At 33.3% G+C, this 25385-nt stretch overlaps 1 protein-coding gene across 4 annotated transcripts in view; it reads right to left on the reverse strand.

Annotated features, from left to right (window-relative positions):
• Positions 1–2564: 2564 nt before the first annotated feature.
• The window catches only part of ATG4C (autophagy related 4C cysteine peptidase), a 70438-nt gene continuing 47617 nt past the window's right edge, over positions 2565–25385 (reverse strand). For all 4 annotated transcript variants that reach the window (XM_031465279.2, XM_031465281.2, XM_010988581.3 and 1 more), the window contains 4 exons: positions 22153–22231; positions 21416–21492; positions 16633–16752; positions 2565–3702 (listed from right to left, as the gene is read on the reverse strand). In XM_031465279.2, the coding sequence (XP_031321139.1) occupies positions 3535–3702; positions 16633–16752; positions 21416–21492; positions 22153–22231 (444 nt within the window). In that variant the 3' untranslated portion in view covers positions 2565–3534. The remainder of the gene's footprint in view (positions 3703–16632; positions 16753–21415; positions 21493–22152; positions 22232–25385) is intronic.

The raw sequence follows: 25385 nt of genomic DNA on the forward strand, positions 1-25385 counted from the left end.
AAAGAAAGAGTAAAATGCTAATTCAAAAATGTGTCTGCAATACTGACTCTAAATATAATATTTTCCAAAGTTTATAGGCAAGGAGAAAGCCTTTATATAACCATGAAAACCACACAAAAATGCTTAAGATTTCTAAACTGACTTAAGATTCAAACTATAAAATGATGTAAAATTTATATTTTAGAATCAATAGGATGTTTCCAATTTTTCCTGGTCTGAAGTTTCACCTTTTCAATTCAGCATCTCAAGATATTCAGTCTAAATGCTCAAGTGAATATAGTACTATTAAATTGTGGTTGATTGACAATACTGAGGCTATAATAAGTATCACAGGCTAAGTATTTATTCTCTTAAAATTTTTTGAAAGACATCTGCTCTTCCTTTTATAGAAAATAATAATCCATTATCCTTTTGAAGAAATTGCCTCTATCAATATATTCTGGATATCTTGCTACGAGTTCACCATTCTTTTAAATTCTCAGTCTCCTCCTTATCTTATGTCTGTTTCAATAGAAATTCATATAGTGATTTAATATTTTCAAAATGTTTTTTCATTATCTGTTCTTCCTATCGTGTCCTGTTTTTGGAAAATCTTTTATAGTGTTTTTATGGTTGTGAATGAAAATATAGTTAAGCCTGAGATGTACAATGCAAGCTACTGAAAGTGACCTGTGATAAACCATGAAAATAAAACTTTCTCCTCATAGCAAAGAAATTAGCAGGGAAAAAGAAGAAAAAGAAAAAAAGGCTTGATTAGTACGATTTGACCAGAAATGCAGAGCTTTCTGATGTGGAATAATAGAAACCAACTAGAGATCTCTAAAAAGTAGGATTTCTGACCTATAACTGGACAGATTACACCGATAAGTCATTTTTGCTGTTTTGTCACCATTCTTCTAAAAATTAGATGAAATTAACATACATACTTTTAGGTATGTTTGCCCTTGGACAGTGTTAAATCCTAAAGTTAACAGAACAGAGAGGTGACCTAAGTTTTTAATCCTCTGAAGTTAGTTGTCTTCTTACTAATACTAATTTAATGGGGTTGGTTTAATGTAAAAACAGAAAAATGGATACCTCAGGGAAATTCTTTTGGATAGACTTACACTATAAAGGATCTTTTCTTTCAGTCATTCAGCGAATGATGACTCTCAAGATTGCCTGCTGGTGGTTAACGCATCTACAAAAGGGGATTCAAAGTGTCAAATCTTATGAAGAAGAGAGAAAAGAAATCTTCACCACCAAAAAGTCACATCAAAAATTTTAAAAATTCACTTCTGAAATGTTAATGGTGAAATCTAGTACCTTAATATTGATGTCCACGTGGAGGACCCTTCTATCATAATTCTAACAGAACATCCATCTTAGACTCTTGTCCTTTTTTACTTTCCTCCATTCCAGGCTGAAAATGATAATCCAGTAGCTTTACTGACTGAGTTTACTGGCTTTCAGAACTTGAAATGAAATCTGTGTTCAAAACAAAGCCTGAAACCTCTATTCTAAATCTAACAATATAATTTTGTTGTTGCCTTTCCAATAAAAGATTAGTACAACTTTCGGCTGGTCCTCAGCTCAAGCTGATTTTTTATTATTAACAGGCAAGATAAATTCATCAGTCTCTCTCTCAATTTTCATGAATGCATGCATTCATTCATATATATTACTGAATACTTTTCCTGTGCCTATTATTCTGATAATTTCTGATTCTAAGCCATTTACTCTCAGTCATGGGGATGACTGTCTTGTAAGGGTTGCCTTGTCTGTACAATATTCTGAGTATTTTCAATATAATTCAATGTAAAGGAAGTTTCTGCCTCCTCTCACCTCAAGTTTGTCCAGATGTAATTTTTGTCTCATTCCAAAATCCTACTTTAAAATGATCCTCAAATGTGCTGAGAAAATAACAAAATGCTATCCCGTAATTCTAAGCTTGTATATAGCTCTTGTAAGAGAACACTTACAATCAGGTCTGATTCACTTGAAGATACGGTACCCGCATTTGATGCCTTTGTTGTAGAATCCTGTCACTACTGCAGGTGTGTAGGAATACCAATTGCAATAATTTAGATGAGGGAACTGCAGTGTATAAAATCAGGCACACTACTGGCTTCTTGTTCCTGTACTGCTTTGGCATTCTAGGAAAATCAGTACTGGCCTTAATTTGTCCAGATTTTATCTAGGGTAAAGGAAAATTTTAGATTTCTGACTATTTTTTCAATTCAGTAAACCATCCTCACTGAGAAATGCCAAACCTGATTTCTCTCATCAGGTACACCAAAGCAATCTGCCCACCCTGTTTCAGTTTTGCATGCAACTCTAAACTTAACAAATAGGCTTTCTGATGGGGAAAAAAAAAATCAATGGCTTTAAATGATACACAATTTTATGTCTTTATAAGTCACCTTTCCACATTGAAACATGGAAGCTTCATAAAATAAGTTAATATTTTGCTTTCAGAGAAATAATATTATTTGCCTTCATTATAAATAAGCAGAATTCATTTAAGATAATGATTTTTCAAATGAAAGGATTAAAATAATCCCATCAAAACTAAAACAAAGGCATTTTATGTTCTTATATCTTTATTAAAGTACTTATTTTATAATCTTGGTTCAATAATAACTCTTATACTTTTATATCACAAATTTGCCTTTAATACACTTAAGGCAGATTCACCTTATAGATGGCCTCAGCTTCTAAACACATTACACTGATTTATACAAATAGCAAAAATCACATAGAGGCGTATCTATTGATATCTTTCTTGGTACTTATCTTTAGATTTAAAAACTGCATAATGAGTAGAGTTTCCATAAAATTTCATTTTTGAGACAGGAAATATAATTTTGCTTTTATCTGTCTGATTGGTTATTATTAATAACATAATTTTTAAATTTGGGGGGAATACCAATACTTTATATTCAATCCTCAGAGAAGACTCCATGGCAAGCAAAATGAGGAGCCATTACAAAATCATATTGCTAAGTATTACCTTAACTCAAAATTCTGCTTATATAATTGATTCATATCACAGCTAAAAATTACTATTTAATATATCAAGATATATCCAAAAGCATCCTTTGGTTTGGTTGCATTAATATTGAGCAGCTTAGGCAGTGTTGAAGATTCATTCTCTGGTCTTCTGGTCATTAGTATAAACTTGAGCTTTTGAAACTATATGGTGATCCCAATTTGAGGGCCAACATCACAAAACCTTTAAGAGGATAGTGGACTCAAGTAGAAGAATTTGAGGACTGGAAGACTTGCAGTTAAGGTAGAGTTATCATTAGTATATCTCAGGGAAACAGGAATGCAGCCAGAATCACTTGATATTTATTAGAAATCAAGATTCACTAAGTCATTTCTCTTTCAGAAAAATATCTTTAAAACTTGTATATTTTCAAATGTTCTTTTTTTAAAGAACATATAAAATTAAGATATTTGTGAAAATAAACCAGTTTCAAGTAGACTTGTTTCTCTTCGTATTTCCTCCTTCAAAGGATTTCTTCTCATCAAGCACAAATGTGCTAGTCTTTAAAGCAAGACAAACTCTTCTGTACTAAATCGTTTTAATCTTTCCTTTTCATCCTCTGAGAAAAGGTCTTCTTCATTGGTTGTAGTAGATGTAAAATCATAGTCTCTGGAATGACCATTTACAAAAGTAAATAAGGGATATTTCTCCTTAGAAGAAATTTTCAGCATCTGTAACAGAAAGTACAGAAGAATCCCTTATTGGAGGCAATAGTGCACAGCAGGTCTATATAATGAAACCTAATGTTTTAGCCCTGAATCTCTCTTGTTAGCTTCTCTCATTTACTTCTATCCAGTGCTACTGCTTCACTGCTCCGGCTAAAAAAAAACAAAAGTTATCAGCAATGGATAGTTTATTTATAACTAAATACCTGCTTCCCCATTAAGATTAGATCATCAAAAATTAAGCATATTAGCATTCCTACCCAAAACTCCCCAAAGTAAAGTCTTCTGGTCATGTTAGTCTGAAGGCTTACTAATGAGTTAAGATTTATCTTCTTTTGGTGGTGATAGACAATGAAACAAAATGTTATCACTGATTACAGTAAAAATATGGTGGAAGATTGGTGCCATAACAGAAAAAAAAAATTAAACTAAGTCAGAAGATCCATTCTAATCTCCATTCTACAAACCTACTTTGATGCACCCTTGGACAAATCACTCTAACCTATAAAACTGGGCAGAAGATATCCAATCTCCTTACCTCAGAGAAATGCTAAAATGACCAAAAAAAATAAGTTATTTTTTAAATTTAAGTTTAGTCTTTTCAAAGATGCCTATATTTGAAAAAAATATTTCTGGAATAATCTAGTCAACATGAAAAACAGTGGTCTTATACACAGTAATAATCCACACTTTACATATTACCTTCTAAAGGTACATTACATAATTTGGAAGTAAAATAAGTAATACCTGGAATTTTGTGGGAACACTGACAACCTTTATATAACCTCTGTCAATTTGGGGTTTATTGACAAGCCAACAACCCATTCTAAACCATTTAAATCTTTCTGTTAAAGTCTATTAGAACATGAAAATGATTTTCATTTAAAAGTGAATAAAAATTCTGAATGATGTTTTTCTAGAAATAAATGTTTCTATAGGTAACCAGGACTTTTAAGGATTCTGAAAAGTTAATGTGAGTTACAAAGAGTGTTGAAAAAAGTATCAACAGTACTGAAACATCAATAATCATGATCAATTAAATACAATGTTTTTAAAGGATAATGTATGGAGTAAAAACTAAATTCTCCCAAATGTCAATACTCAACTGAAGGACCATCAAATTCTTATATATACATTTATAGATTCTCTTGAAACATGGCTAAGATAAAAATGTAGCCCTAGGATACAGACACAATGTTAAGTTAAAAATATTCCAATGAGACAGTTAATATGAAATACATTTCCTAAATGAATAGAAATGAACCATTTAAAAATAATCAAGTACTTAAAAAAACTAGATGTGATGAAAATCTGATCCTAGAATTCACATTGTGTTTCTAATTTTTATACTTCTGAAACTTATTTTACTTACATTCTATAAAAAAAAAAGGGAGACAGATGGGCAAAAACATGAAATGATAAATAAGAGAAGAGGGGGCTGGCATCTGATCACTCATCTTTCACCTCCAGCCAGTGGCTGAAATACAGTCCAAAACTGTTATTGTTTTATATTAATTTAATTATTATCACTGTAAAAGTCCAGTGGGCAGGTATCACTGTATCGTTTTCAACTCAACATAGTAGAGCTAACATTATCATCTCTTCAATCTTTCTTTCAAACTCAAGAAATAAGACATTTAGGTTTATTAGTTGTTCATCAACTAAGATCCAAATCTGTGCCCCAAGGCAAAATGTTAGAAAGAAACTCTCAATCCTTTAATTGTAAAATGCACCTACTTTTTGCAAACCCACCTGCAATGTAAGGCCTCCTTATGCATATTTATTGATTCAGGCTTTGAGAATTACCATTTCCTTACTTTTCTAAGTTTACTTTAGATATTTTTAAAGATTGTGAGATGAAAAATATATTAAAGGTTTACTCAACTGAGTTGAAAAGTTATGTCCACACAAACACTTGCACACAAATGTTTTTGGCAGCTTTAGTCATAACTGTGAAAACTTGGAAACAACAAAGATTTTCTTCGTAGGTGAATGGATAAGCTGTGGTACAGCCAGACAAGAGACAATTGCTCAGCAGTAAGCAAAATGAGCTATCAAGTCATGAACAGACATGGAGGAAACTTAAGTGCTTATTACCAAGTGAAAGAAGCCAATCTGAAAAGGCTACATACTGTATGATCCCACAAACACACACACACACACGCACACGCGCACACACACACATACACAATTGAGGTGGGTAATGTAAGTGATAACCTATCATCACATAACTATGACATGACAGGGAAGAAGTAAATTTAGGACAAATAAGAATGGGAATACCAAAGGAGACTTAAGTTATCTAGCTCATTCTTATTTTATAAATGGGAAAACTGAGACCCAAAGAATTTAAATTGCTTTCCCAAGATGACACAACAATAGCACCAACAACAAAGGGAGAGAAACTGATAATGAATCATTGGGCTGCTGACTTACCAACATGCCTTTAAATGCTTTTTATAGCTCTAAGCATCATATCAAGAAATTTTCACATGTTTTAAAGAAAAAGCACTGATTTGAACTTCTATTAGAAATGAAAAGTTTAGTTTTTAATACTACAAAACAGGACACACCGTCAAAACCTTTTAAAGCCCCTCTGCAATGGGTAATATAAAGTCTACATTTAAAAAATTCCAAATTAAGTTAACTATATGACTTGGGGTATTATATCAATTGAGATACTACACAAAATAAAGATAATAGAAGTTATTTAATAACTTGGGGAAGTATTTATTATATAATATTTAAAGGAAAAACAGAATACAGCATGATATATAAAATTTAATCTCAGTTTTGTGAACATAATTTTAAACGTGTACTTTTAAAAGACTAGAAGGAAATGCAACAAAATATTAACGGTTGTCTCTGAATGAAAGACTTGGTGATTTTTTTTCACTTCTATTTTCTAAACTTTCCAACGTACTTTCTGTACAGTTAGGAGAAAACCAATTTTTTTTTTTTAATTTAAGACAGTTGAATTTACTATTTCATAGTTCCTTTTCAAAAGGAGTTTCCATAGTTTCCTCAACAATAACTTTGGAGGAAGTTATAGGGGGCAAGTCCTCTGTTCTGTTTCACTAAGATATCTAAAGATAAACTGAAGCAGATTTATTATCTAAAAGGCAAAATATATCTTTTCAAGAGGTCAAATATTTTATATCATTTTTCCTATGTGCTAAGTAAACAGTTTTCAGAATTTACAAAGGAAAAATCTGGAGGGCAGAAATGAAGCAATTTCTTCCATCATAAAAGCTGGCAATTGTGAGTAGGAACAGAAGGAGAACCAGGAGATGGATGCTTCTCCCCAGCCACAACTGTTCCCACTACCTCTGCCACCAGACACGTCCAATCAGGCCCCATGCACAGCAGCCTACACACCTGTGTGGTCTCTACTGACCACAGTGGAGCTACATGTGTAGGGGTTACGTTCTAAAGTCAGCCCTTAATGTGAAAATCAAATATAGACAAAATCAATACAGTCAAAATTACCTACAAAAAGCCTTTCATTGCTTAAAAGGTGTTAATGCCTAGTTCTGTGTATACAACCCTGTTCAGTAACCTGTATAAATTGTACAATACAGTATAGTATATAGCAATGTACATTATATACTAAAGAGTACACATGGACAAATATTCTTGTTTTTTTATTACAGTTCATGTCACTGAACTGAAGTAAGTTAAATGTGCACGTGATGCTGACTCCACTGTCGCTCCTCATTACTCAATCTTAAATCCTTGTAACTGAACTTTTAGCCCTTACTATATTACTGAAAATACTCTTCTAGTCCTCAAGTAAAAAGGCCTTTTATCAGTTTCTATTCTCTTTATATTTCTACAGCAATCAGCATTGCTGAGCATTTCTTCCTTAAAATATTCACTTTCCTTGATTTCTATAATATTTTACTTTTCTCCTTGTATTTTCTGAATTATTTTTTCTTTACCTCTTTCTTTGAGCCCACTTCTTCCTGCATTCCAAAGTACAGATATTAATCAATTATGGATCCTTTACCTTCTCTGTATATTCTAAATCCTCTCTCTTAAAAATATTAGCCACTCTCAGTTTCAACCATTTTGTCTGTTAGGCTTTCTTGTCATTCATGTTTTATGGATAAGGTAACTGAAATGTTGAGTGGCTAGGGGACCTGTACAAGGCCACACAGCTAGTAACTGACAGAGCCAAGACACAGGCTTAAGCAGTCTGGTTCCATATAACCTTTATACTATACCACCCCTAACAGTAAGTGGAGACGTTGCACTATCAACTCAAATTGATCCTTCCAAAATAAAATGATCATTTCTCCCTCCCCAAATTAGCTCCCTTCCAGACTTCTCTATTACTATCATTGGTAACATCATTTATATAAGTTAGGAATGTTTTTGTTACCAAATAAGAAAAATAAAATAAAAAACAACCATTAGCAATGGCTCTGAGTAACGGGAATTGTTTTTCCACACAACAAAAAGTCTGACGTGGCTAGCTTTGGTTAACTGATGATGATCAGTTTCTGTAATTCCCTTGGCCTTCCCCTCATGATCACATGGACTGCTGAGTCTCCTCCAGGTGTTGAATCAGCATTCAAGGCGGCGGCAGGTGAATTTAAGCAGGGTGGCAGCACTGCACCCATAGCCTACTTCATCCGAGAGCAAAAGCCTCCCAGACACTCCCAGCACACAGTCACTTATATTTCACTGGCCAAACTGTACTTAAATACAAGGCACACTAAGAAAATGAGTATTTGGGTGGGCACATTGTCACCTCAGACAAAATCAGGATTCTCTTGACAAAAAAGGAGAGATGGATATTAAACAGGTAACCAGTGGTATTTACACACCATTCAGAGAGGAGTGCTATGATAAAAAATAAAACAGGGTAATGTGGTGAGGAAGGACTGAAAGGCTTTTGTAGGTTCTGTGGTCAGAAAAGGCCAAGCTGAGAGCTGAATGACAATAGGGAGTCAGACATAAATGTTCTGGGAGAAGAGCACTCCAGGCAGAAAACCCAGCGAGCACAAAGGCGTGAGACGCCAGCACACTTAGCATGTCCAAGACAGAAAGGAAGCCAGTGTGGTTAAGGGTAGAAGAAAAGAGGAAAGTGGAACACAAGAGCCAGATCGCACAGGCCCTTCTTAGTCACATGAACAAGCGATTTGGCTTCACTGTTCCCTTAAACATTCCAGCATAAACATCCCATAACATTCTACCTTGCTGTTTCTGCTCACGATGTTTCTATCACCCAGCTGTCCTTCATACTTCCCTTCAGATTGTACAAACTCTGTCAGACCTTAAAATTCCAGCACAAGTTCCACTGATAAGTATCTCAGTCCACAATGATTACACCTTTCTCCAAAGTCCTACAGATTTGTCAAGTATGGTGTAAGTATTACAAACATGGACTATGGACCTTAGACAGTTGCAGTTCAAAACTTGGCTGATACTTACAAACTATGTGACGCTGGGCAAGTTACTTAACCAGACTGCCTCATTTTCCTAAGCTATAAAGTATCAGTATCGATAGTATCTACCTCACAGCTGTTATGAGGATTAAATCATCTAATATATGTAAAGTACTGAGATCACCTGGCGTCTATCATGTTTGCTGTTGTCATTATTATATTAGACTTCAGGCATTTATTTAATATTAGATCATTAAATACATTCTTTTATAGTCATTTGTCTTTAATATCCATTTCATATCTTCCCAACTAAATAAGTCCATGAAGATGTTAAAAGAAATCAAGAGCTCCTATCATTAAATCTCAGAAGTAAAAAAGACCTATGAAGGAAAAATATCCCTCAGTTTCACATGAAGAATATAGAACTAGAAGGAGGGGAAATATAATCATGAACATAAACCTGAAACACTAAAGTGTTTACAAAAAGACATTTACCAAAATAGCAATGGGTATGGGAAACTGTGTACCACTGGAGGAAAGGGGAACGTTTGTGCTAGAAGAGGAAGCAAACTTATTTTCTGACTCCATGAGACTAAGAAAGAAAAGTTACATGGAGGCTGATTTCAAGTCAATATAAGAAAAGCTTTTTTTTTTTTAAACAATAAAGCTCTGTCCAAAAACTGAAACTGAAGAGACTTCTAAGGAAAATAATCAGTTCGCCATTACCTGAAATAAAGATCAGACAGTCAACTGTCCAGACCGTGGATTGAAGCATAAGCAGAAGACTGCACAGAACAGGACTTATGAGTACAGACTCCCAAGTTAAAACGTCTGAGGTCTAAACTACCATTTCTTAGTTGGGAACCTTTGTGAAAATGACTGAACCTCTCTCAGTATAAGATTCCTCATCTGTACAATGGAGATAACAGTGCCTACCTCAGAAGGTTTGTGTAGATTAAATAAAATAATGTATATAAAGTGCTTATTTAGCACAGTATCTGATATAGGGGTAAGGACTCAAGAAATGTTAGCTTTGCATCGAATTTAAGCTCTAACATATGTTGGATTTCAAGGATTCAGTGGCTGTAATATAAATTTGTTCCATAGCTAGAGGACAACTGGCCATGTGCAAACATTTTTTCCTGTATTGATTAAACGATTAATTACCTAAGACATTTTTATTCGACATTCTCTGGCTTCAAACATTAGCATTATTATATGGTGGTAAGTTTATCATTGAATAGGAGTATTTCATTTGATAATAATCATTCGGCTGAGAACAAGTGAAAAGAAAAGGAGGAAAAGGAGGTTATGAGACAAGATAAAATAATCTACATCAGACAGCAGAGCAGATACAAAGTGAGTTCAGTGGCTGGGAAGGAGATGTGTTGGCAAGATACCTACGAGAGGTGAGCAAGTTCACCCTTGCTCTTAGAGAACTTGGAGAGGAACAGTACATAAAGGTGCAGAAACAGGGATGAGACACTAAACTGAAAACAATGAAGCTGATTAAAAGCTTATATATAAGCCTCATTTCCCAGGTCCCTCCTCACAAGCAATACCCCTCTTTGCTCCCCACTGGCCATCCAAACACAAAAATATCAAGATTTATTCATTAGAAAAATCAAATACAGATATGGACTCTAATATGCCAGGCACAGTGATGACTCCAAAAGCTGAGGGAATAAGTGACAGTCTAAAATACTAAACTGTAAGGCCCTCAGCATCCTTCACACTTCCTGCTCCTGGAGCATCAGCAGGCAGTGTACATTGCACAGAGATGGCAGTACTTTGAAAAAATAAAACGACTCTAGAGAAAAGATTACAGCTTAGTAACATTTAGGGGTCACCTAGTAAAAAGGAAGGCTCATCACCCAATCACCCTGGTACAAAAGTCACCAGCTACGAAGCCATACTCAAACACACAGAACTTCCACTAGCTCTTCAGTGCCCCGCTCTTAAGTACAAACAGACACAGACAATCACCAGTCATTTGGGGGGAAGCATCAAACGGAAAACTGGAAGACTAAAACAAAAAACAGAAACAAAACAAAAGATAAAAAGGATCCCTAAGGAACATAAAAAGCAAAAGAAATGAAAGAAAATTTCAAAATTATTATTTTCCTTGGGGAGAACAGGAGTGAATACATCCATTAAAAAAAAAAAAGAAAGAAAGAATGCTATGAAAAATGATAAAAACATAAGTAACTCCTAGAAATGTAAATATCACAATTGAAATTTGAGAACAATAGAAGAGTTAGAAGCTAGAGTGGAGAATCTATCCTAATACAAAAAGATAAAGACATGGAAAATACAAGGAAAAAATACAGGAAAATTAGAGAAGCAATTCAGATGATCCAACAACTGTATAATAAGAATTCCAGAAAGAAAGAATGAAGAAAACAAAAGAGAGGAAATAATATTTTTTTAATTTTAAGAAAACTTCTCAGAATGGAAGGAAATAGGACAATCAAGGAAAAAGAATGCAAACCAGACACATAATGAAGTTTCATAATACTAGGAATAAATAATAATAGCTATCAAGTTATATAGTGCCTACTATAAACTCAGCACTAATCTCATAATCCTTTAGTCTTCATAATGATGCTGCAGAGAGAGGCAGCTCTTATTATTTTCATTCCATGAGAAAACTGATGTACAGAGAGGTTAAGCAATGTGGCCAAGGATACACAGCAATGAGATGAAGCAATAAAGGTTCAAACCCGAAAACTTTCAAAGAGAAAAATGTTTACATTCAGAGGAAAAGAATTCAGAATGGCATTAAACTTCTCAACAGCAACACTAAATGCTAGAAGGGAGCAGAGCAATGTCTCTGAAGTTTGGGGGTGGGGGGAATTATTTTCAACATCGAATTCTATACTGTTAAATTATCGATAAACTAAAAGATAAAGATGGTCAGACATGCAAGAATTCAAAAACTTTATCATCTGTGCATCCTTTTCTTAGGAAGGTACTAGAAACTATGCTTCAGCAAAAGGGAATAAACTAAGCAGAGATTCAGATGACAGGGGATCCAATTCAGAAAAGTAGCATGAGGAAGTTCCAAATGGACGATTCTGCATTAGGTCTCGGGAACAGTGAAGACTGGAGCAAACAGAAAACTGAGAGAGCAAAGTCTCCAGAAAAGGAAGGAAAGAAGAAAAAGGACAGATTTTCTTATATTTATATTCATGAAAAATTTGCTGCTCGGTATCTGACAATGAAAATGGTGGTGAAAATTTAGAAAAATATCAGTAGGTACAAAGAAAACTAAGGAAATAAAAAGGGGAGAGGTAGCATTAACTCCAAGAAAATAAAGGTTAGAGGAAAAAGAAATGTAAGCATAGCACACTATGGGATGAGTGAACAACACTATGGAGGTATATTAACGTAAACACTGAGTAGTAATTTACCCAAACTCTGCAGGAGGACACTGAGAAATGGGGTGAACGGGTATGAGAAGAGAGCTAAATCCTCAAATGTGGTAAGATCGAACTAATACATAATGGAAATAATATCTAAAACAGACAAATTCAAGAAATGGCAGAATAAGCATAAAAATCTTAAGCATTAGAAATGTCAGGGTAAAAACCTAAAGAAACTATGTCTGAGGAGGCACTCTGGACTGAGGAGTAACACAGCAAAGGATTCCTGTTTTTCAGCATAAGACTTACTGCAATTTTACTTTTTAAGATATGTGTATGTATTACTTTGATAAGAATGAAGATTAATTTTTGGCTCCAACATATTTGAGTTATGTCATAATAGACTATTATAAAGGAAGATAAAGCACACAGCAATTCAAGGTAAATACAATAGAAGAAATAGGTGAAAGTATCCTGGATTTGCTACATTAATTCAATCACCGTGCTCCTTGCTAATTTATAAGTAAGACAAACTTAGACAGTCTCTTTAATTCATTCCTTCATTCAACAAATATTTATTGAAGTCCTACAATGTGACAGGCATTTCTAGGCACTGGAGACACAATAATATACAAAACCAACAAACATCCCTGCCTTTATCAAGATTACATTCCAGTGGAGTAGAAATATGACAAATGTATTAAATGAGCATAATGTGTTTATATATGATACAGCATGTATATACACATACTTGTGTGTGTGTGTGTACTTACATGAATGTGCTAAGGAGGAAAATAAAACAAGGAAAGAGAGAAATAACAAATGTATAAAGGGTGGCCAGGGAATCCTTAAAGGTGACGTTTGAGCAAAAGCCTGAAAGAAGTGAGGAAGGGAACCATGAGCGTATCTGTGAGAAGAGAATTGCAGGAACAGGAAAACAACAGAATTCTTGAAACAGAAGGGCATTTCCAAGAGGCTACTGTAGGTTGTCTGGTGTTTTGATGTTGAGTATACATGCAACGCAGTGTTCTTGGCAGCACTATTTACAACTGCCGAGATATGGAAGCAACCTAAGTGTCCATCAATAGATGAATGGATAAAGAAGATGTGGTATATGGAATACTACCCAGCCATAAATAAGTATAAAGTTTTGCTATCTGCTGTAACATGATAGAGTTGGAGGGCATTATGCTAAGAGAAGTAAGTCAGACAGAGAAAGACAAATACTGTATATCACTTATATGTGGAATCTAAAAAGTAACAAACTAGTGAATAGAACAAAAAAAAGAGCAGATTCACAGATACAGAGAACAAACTAGTGGTTACCAGTGGGGAGAGGGACAGGGGAGGGGCAGTAGAGGTGTAGGGGATTAGAAGGTACAAACTATTAGGTATAAAATAAGCTACAAGGATAAATTGTACAACATGGAGAATGTAGCCAACATTTTATAACCATAAATGGAGTATAACCTTTAAAGTTGTGAATCACTACATTGTATACTTGTAATTTACATAATATACATCAACTATAGTTCAATTTTTTAAAAGTTTAGATTAAAAAAATATAGTATATTATAAAATGTACTACTATTCAGCAGTTTAAATGAATAAGTTAAATCAACATGAATAGCTAAAATCTCTAAGTCACTAGCAAATGAAAAAAGCAAGCTGCAGAAGGATATAAAAACTTTTACCTCAATATATAATTAATGAAAAGTTCAAGAACTTACAAAACAGTATGTGTTGTTTATGGGTATACCTCTAGGGATTCTGATACAGGCAGTCAGAAGATAGAAAGCCTGCCCTATATGTATCCAAGGCACCTAACAAATTGGACTATTTGCCATTCTCTAGATAAGCTCTATTTTTTTCTTTTCCAATACCTTTCCTCTTGGTATTTCCTCTGCTTGAACAAGTACTCACCCACCTCCCTGAGCCAACAGAAATTAAGCCTGCACTTTAGGGCCAATATTAAATACCACCATCACAATAAAAAACTTCGACTTGGATATGATCTCTCTCTCATTTTAACACCCTTCCTTCCCCTATAAATTTATTTCTATTTCTCTATGGATGCTTATCACATTCAATGTAATACATGTTTATCTGTCTTATTCTACCTCCTGAACTATAAATGCTACTTGAGGGCAAAAGCAAGGATTATGGCTTGGTCATTTTATTCTTTCAACATGATAGTTATTCAGATATTTGCTGGATTGAGCTCTGCTATACACTGAATTAATTAAACAATTTTTATTAACATTTAAAAAATCATATAGTATAAGCATGGGAATATCCATTCATATAGCACTACAAATTAAACATGAGAATCTAGACTACCTGGCCTCATTTACAAAATGAGAAAATGAAAATCTATCCTACGTAAAAACAAATAATTTAAGATGTTTTAATTTTTTTTAAAAAGTAACAGTTTAACTACAAATGCCAATTTCAGTTTTTAAGGAGGAAAACCGCTTAACTTACAATCTTCCAAACAAAAGTAAATGATCAAGTTATTAATTGACAAAGTGAGTTTTTGATCCTGCTAAAAAAACCTATTAACTTAAGAACAGTACAATTAAAGCAAAGGTAATTGACTCTGGCAAAATTCTCAGTACTTCCAAATGGTATTTCAATATGGTTTCTCTTTGCTTTAATATTTCATATTACTTGAATGCATCAAGAGCAATAATTCCTAACTATCTTTCCAGTGTAAAAGCTATAACTATTACTATAAAAAACCACAAAAACTATGTTTTTAATCAGAAAATATCAACATGTAACTGACTTGTGAACTTTTTTCAATTTGGTAGTAATAATTTGGCTTGTTTCCATTCAGAAACAGAAGTAGACTATTTTATTGTTCTAAACACACTTACTTTAACCCAGGTAGAAAATAAACAAATGGAAACAGAAATGGGACTTTTTAATGGAAAATGTTCATCAACATCAACCTGTATCACAATATCATCTGTGTTTGTGTATTTTAGCACACACATGATATTTAATAAAGACAGAGAATTGTCAAACTGAAATACACAAATGTATATACTAATTTCAAGTAATACAAGAGGAGGAAAATGAAGCATACATATTTTCTTATGTTCGCTTGGACTTTCAGGCTGAAGAGGAGAGTGAAAAGACAACTGTGAGAAATGAGGAATAAGGAAAGGTTCTCACATATCTCATTTTCTCCTCTCCTCATTCATTTTTCTGTCTTGTTCCTGTTAAATTTCCTCTTTTACATGGCAGGTCAAGTAAACTAAACTTAGCTTATATGAAACTTTCTATTTAACTTTTTCATTCTATTCTTACATTGTAAAAAGAAAATTTCAACCCACTATGTCCATTTTCCTGAATAAAATTAATTGGAAGTAAAGCAGTAATAAGGCATACTATTATATCTGAGCTTGTTGAAAATTCCCCAAAATGATTCTAGTATTGGTTTTACTTACTATAAAGGGATAACCTATGACTATTCATACTAATAAAGAGAGTTATTCAATTATGCTTACTTCCTAAATAAGTAATCTTTTTTATTTTCTAAAGTACTAAATATAGACAGACCTTAAAGCCCTCTAAATGTTTTAGCAGTACTCAAGGACCAGAAAAATGCAGAAGTTTAAAGGTAATAAGAGAAGTTAAATAAACCTATTTCAAAGATGCTATAAGTAGAACAGATCAGATTAAACAAGCTTATTGGAAGGTAACAACACAGCTCATTGTTAAAGCAGTTCTGAGAAATCCAAAAATACCATTTCTCTTTAAAAAAATCAAAGAAGCACTTGGACTAACAAGAAATAATGCGCAATTTGGCTTGATCAAATACTTCATTAATTTTTTTCTACCCCCTAAGGTATTGCCCTTTTAAAATTCTCTTCAAATAAAATATAACCTAATTGCTTGCACATGGCTAAAGTTTGCAGCGATTTTTACTTCAACAGTGCCACCTAGTGGAGCAGTCAATACTTTCAACTGGTCAGTAGGTTAAGGTTTCATTAGCCTCAGGAATCCCCAAATAGTTGTATTTTCTGGTTCACAATATCCCTAATAATATTAACATTCAAGGGGAAATTTTTAAAGTATCATAATTTATACATTTTTGTCTTCTGATAGGCTATCTCGATTAAGAATTAGGTCATTTATAAATATTATTATAATATTTAAAATAAAAGTACCTTAGTGATTTCTTCAGAAGCTCGTTTGAAGTCCTGAACATTTCGACAGTAAAATCCTACCGTACAGCTAGGATCCATTTTTCGAAATGACATCTTTTTGGGAGAAGGGCAGTGGAATGTCTGCAATTTTAAAAGTTCTTTAGGATTAATTTAGTTTTATTCGATGGACTTAAGTATATACAAAAACATTACTTAATTCAAAATTTGCTCTCTAGCTTTTCTCCAAACTATACACATGCTTTCAAATGGTGTTTTAGTCTATCCTATGCAGATGATCCTTTCCAATCTCCAAAGCTGTAAAACATGAGAGCCAACATTGTGTATAATCAATTCACCAAATCTCCACCTTACGCAACATCAGTGCCATTCTGCAAAAGAAAGCAAGTGTGTCAAAAGTGGCGTGCATTTCTACGACTTGCAGAAGGGAGGAAAAAATGCATCTCTGAAAAAGACATGAATATGCTAATACTGGTTTAGAAGTTAGAATAGAATGTCAAGTTAGCCATTTCTATAAAAGTGCAATTAAGTCTGGTTAAAGTTTTTAACATTTATAAACCTTTTCATAAGAATACCAAGACTTTGTAAACAAATACACAAGTTCATGAAAATGTTCCACAAGGATACAAAAAGAGGTCAACTTGAGAGTTTAAGCAATTGACACAATTAGTGCATAATGCGTATTTTCCCAACCCACTCTTCTACTGTGCTTTACCTCCAGTTCTTGTTTAGTCCCATACAGGATACAGGTGAAAACTATTCTATAGTCCTTGCCCTCCTCCTTACCAGTCCTCCTGTTCCTTAGTTCACTTTTCTCAAGCGGTCACAGTGCCAAAGATATAAACGGGCTGTGGAGGCTGCTCTAGACCCTCCGCTCTTGCTAATACGCTGTGACTATTAGCAGAGTCTGGGATCTTTAAAGAGAATGCAAAAGTAGGAAAAGGGCAGAATATAAAGCTAATAATTCCAATCTTTTTTTCATCATCACTACATTCTAGTACTTTATTTACAAAAAAATTTTTTTAACTGTTGGACTGCTCAGATACCCATCATTAATAAAAACTCACGGATGCTACTGTCATTTTTTGTATGTATAAAAAAAGATGTTTATGTAAAAAAAGGAGGGCCATAAATATATATATTCATATGTGTTCATATTTGCATAAGGATATACAAAAATTAACAAGTTTACAGGAGAAGGAGAAAACTGAGCAGATGGGGAATTCTTCATTGTATATTTTGTATTTTTGAATTAAAGAACAAGATCAAGAAATAATCTAGGCTGGATCTGAACTCATGAACTTAAAATTTCCCTACAGTTAATGCCTAAGACTAACGGATTTCAACTTGAAACTATGAAAATGCAGAAAAATATAGGCATTCATATTCATATTCATGGTAAATCCATCAAAATCGCTCTTTTCTCGCCCCCTACATGCTAGTGATCCAACTAATATCCCATATTATCATCAGAGGATATATAAAATGAGTACATTCAAGCTGCTTTCTTTCCCTTACGTATAACTCAGTCACATATAAATTCAAGCCCAACATCATGCTAGTAAACATAGACCAAACAAATGTGCTTTCAAAATTATGACTTTTATGAAATGCTTAGTTAACACTTACTTTATAGTGAGATCTAGGTCATATTTGCAAAAAAAAAAAAATTATTCTACATACAAGTTATCTAAAAAATGTAATTTGTCCAACCCTTTCAAAGCTAATAATAAGGAATGTTTATTTAGTTTTTGCTACTTGGGGATAAGGAAGGGGGGTCAAAGTTTGTACGATCCAATAGACTCACCTACCTGGGTGCCCTAAATCATATTAAAGCATTGATTAAAGTATTTATGTAAGAACCATTAAGACTAAACCAGAATAGGCTTATTGCTGTTTCACTGTGTTGCTTCAATCATCATAGATAATAATGACAAACACTAAATAGTTAATCATGGTTGTTTTGGAACCTGCAAAGAACTTTTTAAATTATTCATAGAAACACAGATATAAATCTTTGATGACTGAAAACTGAAACTGCTATTGGGTGTCACTACATGAGTACTAGGACTCACACTGCAGGAGAGGCATTTTACACCATTTAAGTTATATTCTTTTGTTCACCTAAGAAGACTCCAGAATCAAACCACCATCAATCTATAATTCAGAATTATTTCTGTGTACTGTAGGATATGTTAGACTTTAAAATATTTTTCCAAGTGGCATTACACAGCTATGTTCACTTTGTGATAATTCTCTGAGCTATGCACTTAGATTTCTAATTTAAAAATTCTGATGATTGGTAAAAATAGCAGTGTCTACTTCACAGAAAACACATTTTAGCAAGTATTCACTAGATACACTTCTGTGACAAAGAAATTTCTAAAAAATGGGCCACAATGACTCAATTCCCATTTATTTCATTTTTTAATACATTATTTGTTTGCTGCCTCAACAAATTTAGTTATTAGGCACCTACTAAATGCTAGGCACTGCTCTAGGCTTATTATCTGGAATAGTGGATTCTATTACCTAAACATACAAAGAACACTAAAACAAATACTTTAAGTGTAGGTGTGCTTTCTTGGTGATTTAGATAAAGCTTCCTAAGATAATTAATCAGAGAATACACCCCTACTAAAAACCACCTCCCACTAACTGCAGTGCACATGTGTAATTCATAAAGGGTACATCTTTCACTGATGAATTCACTCATCTATCTAATCACATCACATCATTCTAATAGCTTTAATGCCACTATCCTCTGAATTACCAGGATAGATTAAAATAGTCACCACTGCATGAACCTCCTAAAACCTAAAACTTAGAACTGGGGGCCCAGGAATCAGAAGAGACTAACATAGCTGTTAATAAGGCTTTTCTTAGCTTATTAATAGAATATTGATATTAAGTTAATACAATATTACCTAAAAAATGTAACAGCATCAGTATTTGTAAAGAGTTAGAATCAGTCATTCTGAAAGTATATCATATATAAACAAAGCAACAGTCTCTGGTTTAAGAAATCTTAACTTATTAAATATATATATATATACACACACACATACATACATGCATATACACACACACATACATACATGCATATACACACACACATACATTATAAATATGTATAAGAAAATGTATATCCACTAGTCCTCTCATCCCAACAACTGAAACTCTGCTCTGTCCTAACCACTGACAATGGGAACCCACAGTTCAATATACCCCAATTGCTAAAGCCCATCTTAAACCACTTTCTTTGTATCCCAATAAATGAGAATAAATGCTTCTGTGCATTTAAGAAGTTACCTAATTTCACCAAATTTTACTTTACAAAGTCTCTTAAAATCAATTCTTCTTTTCCACTCTCACTACACCCCACTTCAAGCTTTTACTGACTCACTGGTGAAGTGTTGCAAGGTCTTCCAACAATGAGCTGCAACATTCCTAACATCGATCATGTAGACATAACCAGGATATTCACTGACCTGGCATCTTTGTAGCATCTCTCAAAATAGCAGAGGAATAGTCTCTTTCTATTAGCCAAAATAATCAACACTAATAATCTTTTAATTTGCCTGTTTTAGACAATACTAGAACACTATGGACAAATTTCCATCTGAATCTCAAGTATCTACTTTTTTAAGGAGTCAATTTGACACACATACATTGGAAATAAACTTAGACATAGAAATCAGTGCAACAAGACCACAATGCAGCAGAGAGTTACAGTGTGGTTCGCACAGCACAATTCTACAGTGCCTCCCACATTATCAATGTCAACTAGAAATAGTCATTAAGGTTTAAATGCAAGATACTATAAGGGAAGAAAGTAGAAAGCAAAGCTAATCTCTGGCCTCAAGATGCTTGTACTTCACTTGAGGTAATAATCTACAAACATGCTAGGCTGTTTTATAGTACATTCTAAATTATACATCCTTTAGAACCAGCCTTTAATCTTGCAGTTTTTCCATTTTCATGATTCACCTCTTAAATACTTTTTAGGTATTAATATTAGCTAGCAAGCTATTACTAAAACAAAGTACTAAATCACATTTCCAACTTGTCAAGCTCTTGAGAATTAGTGATCCATGCCACTCAAGTGATTAAAATTATTTTAAAAGTCTGTAGAAGCATCAACCGGGAAAACAAGGACCCAAATCATGTAATAACCACTTGTTTCACTGGCACACTCTCAAAATTTTCTGAATTAAAATACTGCATCAGGAAATGATTAACATAAAGGAAAAGAAGAGTTTTAGAATTCAAAGCTAAAACAAATATTAAAAACACAACTAAAGCTCATGAAAACTTAACTAGAGGCTAAGACTTAATTACTATATTTAAAGCAAGATAATTTAGCAGATAATCTCCTTCAATCACTTTGTCATTCTAACCCAGCTCCATCATCTTCTTTATTTTTCTTTCTTCCCCCTTTCTTCCTTTTTTTAAACATGCCTAATATTTTAAATTCTTCAGTACTGTTCAGCTGTATATGTACAAAATTACTTGGAGGCTTGATCATTTATTTCAGTGGGGCTAGGGTATCTTAACAGGTTAGAGACAAAGATAAATGAAGAAGAAAGTGTATTATAAATTAAAATTCAGCAACAAATTATTTAACCTTTGACCACTGCATGGATTACGGTTTTATAAATTAGTAGAGTATTTATTATTAACTTGTAAATGAAATACCATAAAAGCATGGCTGCCGAGCACATCTCTAAACAATTAGTTTGCTTCAAATGGTAAGAAAACAGTACCAGCTCTTTATCCACAATACCTCAAGAGGGAAATCCTTTATGCTGACATCTACAAAAGATTGGCAGTAATGAGGATCCATGTAAATCAAACTGTCATCTACAAGGACAAAACAGAAGACAAGTAATTCAAAAAACACCTTATTATTACACTGCTTACAATCCAATTTCTATGTAGAATAGATGAAAAAAATCTGGGAGTAACAGCTTGCCAGACTGATATTCATTGACTGAAACATAGGTTTGCATAGAACAGATTAACTTTTGCATAATCAAATATGCTTGTATAAGCAGAATTTTTATAAAGTGATGAGACTGTCATTTAATTTTTAGTGATAAAATTACTTTCACAAACACACAATTATATTCTACAGTTTGCATATGAAAAATGTATCGCACTACTTTATCCTGACAGGAAGAACATATTGCTTGTCATTTTATCATCAACTAGCACCACTAAAACTGGTAAAAAGTAAATATGTAAACAGCAACTGCCAGAATGTGGCAGCAATGTCTTCTGAAGTTTAGTAAAGCCAATAAATTATGCCTTGTTTATGCAATAACAGAAATTAAACATACATTTTTACAGAATCCAATTATGTTGTGGACCAAATGACAAATGAGTGGCTATGGTAGGACTGATGAATTTATAAGGTACTCATTTTGCTCCGTTAATCATCCTGTTTCTAGATGATCCTATATTAAATTTCCAACTTTTAAAAGAAAACAGTGAAGAAATATATTTTACTATGTCACTAACCTTGAAATCCAGCAAAGTAATATGACTGTTTAGGCTTGCCACCAATAATACCTACGCAATATTCAAGGCTTAAAATACCCTGCCAAAAGAAATTAATTCAGATTTAGAGCCAAGAGACAAATGGTAATTATTCAAAACAACCAATTTTGTATTACTAATAGTAGCAGTTCCCAAATTTTTCACCACCAGTTTTATTTTTATTACATTTGCCCCCATGTTCTGAAATCCTTTTGTCTACCAAACTATCTTCCATTTTCTTTAAATCACTCAACATTAACACGACTAAATTAAATCTTCTGATTAGCATGTCACTCAACAACATTAAACAACTACTATGTGCCAGATACAGAGGTAAACAATGTAATTACAGAAAGCCAATAAAATTCCTGCCAAAGATAAAACATTTGGCCTTTCAGTTGGCTAGTACAGCCTTGGTGGGATCAATGTAATATTTTCATAAGGCTTTTTGAAATGCTAGAAATAATTATTAGACATTGTTACTGTTTTCATTGAACCTTGAGTCTTAGAACCCCAAACTAAAAACCATTTTTAATCAACTGCATTCACTTGACAAAATTTTTATGCAACTTTATTTGGAATAAATATAAAGACTAACAAAAACAATTTAATCCAAGAAAAATAATCATTATTATTGTATTTAAAGCCAATTTATTTTAGCAATCATAAAATATCAGTGATAACCTCAGTAAATCATTTATTATTTCCCTCAGCATCTATTCTAAGCAGAATTATATATAAGCTGGACCAAATAATTTAATACTTTTTTAAAAAACATATCCATGGAGTGGAGTCAATTAAAAACATGCTCAGTGGAAACAATTAATATCCTGTCAGTAGTTCTTGCATTAATTTTAGCACATATTATGTTAGAAAACACTAATAACGATGAAGTATATGTTATAAAACCCCAAAAGTATCAAACAATAGTTAAACTTTCCTTCTCTTAAATGAGAGGATGTTTCAAAATCTAGAACATATAAAAATTAAGAACATATGAACAAATGCTTTTTTTTTTCCTTTAGCAAGTAAACAAACCAGAGTTTTATTTAAACTTAATTACTTTCTTAAAAATAATGTGGTCACTGAAAAAACACACACAGGAAATAAATCAAGAAGAAAAAATTCCCCCAAACCACAAAACTCATGAGTTCATTGTTACTAACATTTAGGGGAATACCTTCTTGACATCTGTCTATAGTACATATACTCAGATATAGATTTACAAATACAATTTTATATATATGGCATCATACAATATATGCTGTTGTAAATGTTGTCACTTGTTACCTCATAAACATCTTTTCCTGACAATAAATATAGATCTACATTATAATACTTAATGGCTGTAAAATACTCTATTTTATGAAAATAACAAAATATGCTGTACAGTCTCCATTACAAATATTTAAGTTGTTTCCAGGTTCTCACTGCTATAAATAACCCTCTAATAGAACAATCTCGTATATTTTCAGTCTTGTGAAAACATCATAGAGGTTTTTTTGGAAAGGAGAACTGCAACTGAAAAAAAAAAACTAAATAAAACAGAGAAGGCATATTAAGTTAAAATTTTAGAGCTAAGAGAAAAAATAAAGATAAAATTATAGCAAAAACCTTGATAATAATAATTATTCTATTGTTACCATTCCATTAACAGTTCTATTGTTCTATTGCCTTCTCCCTAAATGAAAATCCCTAACACAATTACAGTGCCTTACTTTAATCTGAGAAAACCTGATCAGCTAAAATACAGTGTTTCTGATGTAGAGACCCATGAGGAAGTGAAAGTTATAAGTCCCTCACAGCCAAGCAAAAAAAAAAAAAAAGAAAGAAAAAAGTACATGGCAAGAATCATCACTGACCCTCCTCAGAAAAATAATGATTTCAGGGAACGGAAGAAAGACTTTGGTTCCTGACATCTATATTTCCTTTGCAACAGAATAGAGCAGATTTAGCAATAAACACTTAGAAGCAGATTAAGAGCTAAAATGCCATTACATATAAGAAGCTATATCTTTGGAAACTTGAAACAGTTTTCAGTTCCTAAAAAAGCTCTTTCACAGTTATCTAGTGGTGAGAATTGATTGAGCTGTATCCATGAAGCAATAAATAAGACTGAAGTAATCAGTCAAAAAGGAAAGTCCTAATTTGTCTTGCTGAAGAAAGAGAATATATTGGATTTTCCTCATTCCAGGCCCCCTTTAAAAAAAATAATAAATAAATGAATAAACTTCCTGTGCAAAGGGCTGATAAAGCACCACACCAGATTTCTTTCTCCTTACAGCATGTAGCAGGGGATGGTACCATCTCTGAAATACTGTGGAATTACCTTGATTAATAAATTAAAAAAAAAAGAACTGAATGGTGAAATTTAGAGAATATTATGTACAATCTGCTGACAAAGAAGGAAGAGGAAGAAGAGTGGGGAGAGAGGTGGGAGGGGAGGGGCTGGGATGGTGATGGAGGTGGAGGGGAAGGAGGTGGGGAGACAGGAGAAGGAGGAGAAGAAAAGTAAATGGAAATGGAAGAGGAAATAGAGGAAGATTATTCTTCTTTCAGGGCTACCAGAGACACTATTTTTTCACTTCTAAATGAATAACTCTTTACATGCTCGCATTTTGGCTTTTGACCCAACCCTCTGACCAAGCATAACACCTAACATAAAACTACTTTACTCAGCCATTTCAGACATTGTTACCTGATAATGGAAAATTTTAAATGTCTCAATAGTCAATACTCTAAAGGTGGACTATAGCATAAATTAGATTATTAGAAGCTCAAAGAAATGTTACATTTTATAAAGTCCATATTTTAGGGGAAAATATGAGAAACAATGAAAGTTCTGGTCGCTGTCACCAGTTTGCTATTTAAACTTGAATATATCACTTAATTTCTGTCATTTCTGTTTTATAAAGACAATCCAGTTCCCAACTATTGTGAGGGCAAAATGAGATAAATCTGTATTGAAAGTGTTACACAAATATGGAGTTGAATTTTGTTGAGCAACTCCTATATGCTAGGTACTAAGGCTCACCTTAACAGTTAGCAGTAGTTTGTTTCACTATAATTCAGATTCCAACGAATCACTCAAGAGCATTAAGTAGTCCTGCCATTGATAACTACTGTCAATACCACTAAATAGCAAAGCCCTCACCAGATGAAACATGCCTCAAAGTCATCTGCAGCCCATTTCACCAGGAATAGGGGTTTGGCAA

This window comes from Camelus dromedarius, chromosome 14, assembly GCF_036321535.1.
Source record: "Camelus dromedarius isolate mCamDro1 chromosome 14, mCamDro1.pat, whole genome shotgun sequence".
In the NCBI taxonomy this organism is placed as follows: domain Eukaryota; kingdom Metazoa; phylum Chordata; class Mammalia; order Artiodactyla; family Camelidae; genus Camelus; species Camelus dromedarius.